This window comes from Antrostomus carolinensis, unplaced genomic scaffold (genome assembly GCF_000700745.2).
Source record: "Antrostomus carolinensis isolate BGI_N321 unplaced genomic scaffold, ASM70074v2 scaffold11035, whole genome shotgun sequence".
NCBI lineage: Eukaryota > Metazoa > Chordata > Aves > Caprimulgiformes > Caprimulgidae > Antrostomus > Antrostomus carolinensis.
The window spans coordinates 1-4,606 of NW_010315718.1; the positions used below are offsets into that span (position 1 = coordinate 1).

Here is a 4,606-nt window from a genome sequence, read left to right on the forward strand (position 1 = left end):
GGCCGTGGGGCTGTCACCGGGGGTGTGCGGCCGCGGACAGACCCCACCGGGCAGGTTTCGGTGCTCGAGGTCTGTCACCTTAGCGAAGAGTGCTGAGCGGGTCAGCTGGTTTTGCCTGGTTTATAGCACGGGAATGTTGAATTGAGTTTTGAGGCTGCTGTACTTTAAGCATTGCTGCTCCGGGCTTAAATAGCTCCTCACTGTCACTGTAGGATAATGGAAGAAAAAACCCCGTGAGACTGAGAGCAGTTGAGCACTTGGAAATCAAGGGCACTCGGGGCTGTAGTGGAGGATGATATTAGAAGAAAAGCATTTGGCAGAAAGTGACCCCAGGTTCTCAGGTTTAAGCGATCCTAAATGCTTTGGGATTATCAAGGTCTCAGTTTGCTCTGGTATTTCAAGCACTTACTCAGAGGTATCTGACTTTCTCCAGTATGGAAACTGGTGAAACTTACTGGCCTGGCACTGTTCATGTATGTCGGTAGCTTAGCCCCACCGGCAGTGTGGAAGGAGTGGGTTGGTGTAAGGCATTTGTAAATCGTGTCCTCGGTGATTAAGAAGCGAGTGGTAGTAAATAGCGTGACCGTATTAAGAACAAATCTGCTAAGAGCTATTGGGATGAGTGGGAAATGCTCTGCTGTTTTCCAGTAGGTGATTTTTCTAGGGCTGTGTCATCATGAAGAGTTACCTGTTTTGAGTCTTTCCTGGAAGAACTTTTTAGGAACTGATACTTTAAACCAGACTACTATATATGTATATATGAATAAATATGAAATTATATATTTAAAAACTTTTGAACTTTATCTTTGCTCTTACCTGAATTTTTTGGTGAAGTTCAGTTTTGCTGATGCCCTGTGCTTCAAATACCATTGGATTTACATAAATAAGAAATTCCAGTGCGCTTAATTTAAGTCAGCGTAATAAAACTGAGAATTACTTAAGAATCTGCAGGCTTAAACCAATTTAAATGGATGCAACTTCTTTAGGACAAGATCTTACCTTTAGTTACACAGCTTATGATCAAGCAGCCTGATCCATCCACCTGACAAAAAAGTTCTGCTTGGGGATTAAACAGTTCTGCATATGTCAGTAATAGGGAAGTTAAGTGTGTAAAATCCACTCCCTGGGACAGTATGTGAAGCTGACTCTCTGAAACATTCTAGCTAACACTGCAATAAAGCTCATGTTGAGATTTTAGTGTTTCTGTTTATATAGACATTGTACAGTTTAGTTTCTGTTTATGTAGACATTATATGTGCCTCAGTTTGTGTATTTTGAAACACTCCTCCCTTTCTTCCTGACAGGTTTTGTTCTGCCTGAAAGAATTAAATGATTGAAACTACAGATACTTACAGTTTCTTCTTGCGAACAGTCAGCATCAATATGGAGGTGTAGGCACCTTAGAAGGGACTTTAGTCTGTACTCTGGGAGGTAGTTCTGTGCACAAATAAAGAAACTAAGGCTTCAAATTTTTTTGTTATTCTGAGGGTTCTGTTTGCTTCTGTATGCCATAAGCATGGCATACAGAAACAACTTAATTAAACAGTGTAAAACATTAGAATGTCCTGACAGAAGGCAATTAATTTATGTTAAATTTGGTAACTCTATACTTGTAACTAAGGCACCAGGTTAAAACTGAAATGCTCTGTTCAGTCTGTGCAGGCAGTGTTATAGACAGAAAAGCCTGGGGCTATTCCAAGCTTGTTAATTAAGACAGTTCATCCCTGTCAGAGACAGTGTATAGGATTTGTTTGTCTCCTAGCTGAATATTCGATATATGTGGAGTTGAGTATAAACTAACTTCTTTAGTCATAACAATTATTACAACAATATGCAGAAGCTGAGGGTTTTTTGGAAGTTTAGTAGCAAATACACCAGGTCAGTTCAGTAATGTCAGTTCAGGGGCTCTTTTTGTATGCCTTTGAGCTTAATAAACCATTATTTTCAACCTTCTAAGGAGGTTTACAAACCAAAATCTTTACCTGTGTATAAGCTGCATATTTATCAGCTGTCTAGGGTGAAATAGTTCTTAAATCACTTAACTTATGTTCTGGTTAAAAATTTTCATTTTACTTGCCCCTCATTTTAGTTTCTTTACTGACAAAGGATTTTGATAAACCCATTAGAGGTTTTTCCCCTCTGGAACCCACCTTCACTAGTGTGACAAATTGATGGTGCTGTCCCAGATGACAGCACAAGGAAAGCATGTGATGATGCCTGTATGATTCAAGGGAAAGTCCTCTTTTGACATGCTTTCTTCAGTTGTCAAAATGGGATCTGGCAGCTTTTGCACTGAAAGCAGTTGGGTAAACTAAAGTACAAGAGCTTCCCAAATGTTTAAAGTCTGTTAATCATGAGGCTAATTCTATCCACATATGCATTCAAAGTTGCACATTAAAGTATCTCACTTTCAGGTTCTTACTTCTGTATAGGCAGGAGTTATTCTAAATTGCCTTTAATGCACACAACTACCTCCCAGAGGAAGACTTGTCCCATTTCTCCAAAACCAGTCCATTATGAACATAATGGAAAATAGCCCTTTCTTGGCTAGCATCATGAAGCGCAATGCTTTGTGTGGTGAGCTCAAGTATGACTTATCCTGTGAACTCTATAGAATGTCGACGTTTTCTACTTTCCCAATTAACGTGCCAGTGTCAGAACGGAGTCTTGCCCGGGCTGGGTTTTATTACACTGGTGTGCAGGATAAAGTTGAGTGCTTCAGTTGTGGCTTAACATTGGACAACTGGCAACCAGGAGATAATGCTATGGAAAAACATAAACAGCTGTATCCTAGCTGCAGTTTTGTTCAAAACATACTTTCAGTTCACAACATTGGAGTGTCCTCTCATTCTGCCTTTTTGCCTCTCGACGCAAACAGCCTCTCACCATCTCTACATTCCATAACACTTTCTCCAAGTTCAGAACAAGTTGGATATTTCAGTGGCTCTTTTTCCAGTTTTCCTCAAGACCCAATAACTACTAGGGCAGTTGAAGACCTTTCATTCTTGAGACCTAAACTTCACAATCCTTCTATGAGTACAGAAGATGCTAGACTACGCACTTTTCACTCATGGCCACTGTCATTTCTCTCACCCACTGATCTGGCAAAGGCTGGACTTTATTACTTGGGAACAGGAGACAAAGTTGCTTGTTTCACTTGTGGTGGTCAGCTGAGTGACTGGGAACCAAAAGACAATGCTATGTCAGAGCATCGGAGACACTTTCCTAAATGCCCTTTTGTGGAAAACCTTATCCGAGACCAGCCAAGCTTCAATGTTTCAAACGTGAGCATGCAAACCCATGAAGCACGTGTTAAAACATTCATAAACTGGCCAACTAGAATTCCAGTTCAGCCTGAGCAGCTTGCAGATGCTGGCTTCTACTATGTAGGTAAGAAAAATTGATGTCTCTGGTTTTACTCATATTGCTATGTCAGCACTTGCTTTAAAATAAATTGTGTGAATGTCTGCTAGATATTTTACCTTGTTTGTGTTTTTTAAAGGCCGCAACGATGACGTGAAGTGTTTTTGCTGTGACGGTGGGTTAAGGTGCTGGGAATCTGGAGATGATCCATGGATTGAGCATGCAAAGTGGTTTCCAAGGTAACCTGCAAAATCTTTCTCATAATTTATTCACATCCTTAGTGCTTAAATACTTTTAACTTTGGCAGAGATGCCCTGCACTTAATTAAAGCACTTCTTCATTAAGTGTGATATTTAATGCTTTCCACTTCATAATTAAAAGCTGTGTTCATCCTCAAATTACTATTAACAAGTGAGGCTATGTTGTTAATGAGCATACTTATCTAAAAGAAGCAGTCAGAAGGCAAACTGAGGAGAGAAAAAGCTGCTGAGAAATTAAGTAGAAGGAACGTCCGACTCCTTTGGTCTAGTTCTGTGCCCATGCTGAACGCTCTTGAATCAGTTTCTCAGCAGGTGTGATTTAGTTTCTTAGGTGGAGAAAGGCTTGTGAAGAAGGTTTCAGCGGTTGTTTAACTAATGTCTGTATTGGAAAAATGATGGAAATACATTTTTCTAAATGTTCCCCATAATTAAATGGCAATTGCATACATAATTGCTATCTCTGCCTGTGGAAATCTCCACCTACATTAATGACTGAAATAGCTGCACTTAATTTCAGGAAAGCTAATAATAATTCTTCACATCATAGATCTCCAACCAGTCTTTCATGGGCAGTTCATCAGCTACTGTTGGACTGCTCGACGTACCTAGAGTCAGATAACGCCTTTGTTTCCTCTGTGCGATGCCTATCAGTAAATGTACTTCAGAGATACAACTCTGCATTGGCGAAGCAGATCTGGCTTTGACAGTGGTGTTAATTTTTGTTAACTTCTTTTGGATGATTTGAGTAGGCCATTTAATAAGAATGGTGAGATGTGAGATAGAAACAGTTTATCACTCCACTTTGTAGTGATGCTGACACGGTGTCATTTCTCATGGTGTGCCATTTTGATTAGAAGTGGTAGCGGAATGTAAAGCTGCTGCATTCACATACCTAAGCCTACTGACTGCTGAACATCACAGAAAAGCCTTATCAAAGTGTCACCAGACACTAGGCTATATCAGGCTTCCAATTAAGAGAACTC

At 40.1% G+C, this 4,606-nt stretch overlaps 1 protein-coding gene across 1 annotated transcript in view; it reads left to right on the forward strand.

Moving 5' to 3' along the window:
• The first annotated feature begins 1,329 nt into the window (after positions 1-1,329).
• Positions 1,330-4,606, forward strand: part of LOC104525006 (inhibitor of apoptosis protein) — an 8,091-nt gene continuing 4,814 nt past the window's right edge. The window contains exons 1-3 of the mRNA XM_010168044.2: positions 1,330-1,371; positions 2,433-3,390; positions 3,503-3,602. Coding sequence (XP_010166346.1) covers positions 2,517-3,390; positions 3,503-3,602 — 974 coding nt within the window. The 5' untranslated portion in view covers positions 1,330-1,371; positions 2,433-2,516. The remainder of the gene's footprint in view (positions 1,372-2,432; positions 3,391-3,502; positions 3,603-4,606) is intronic.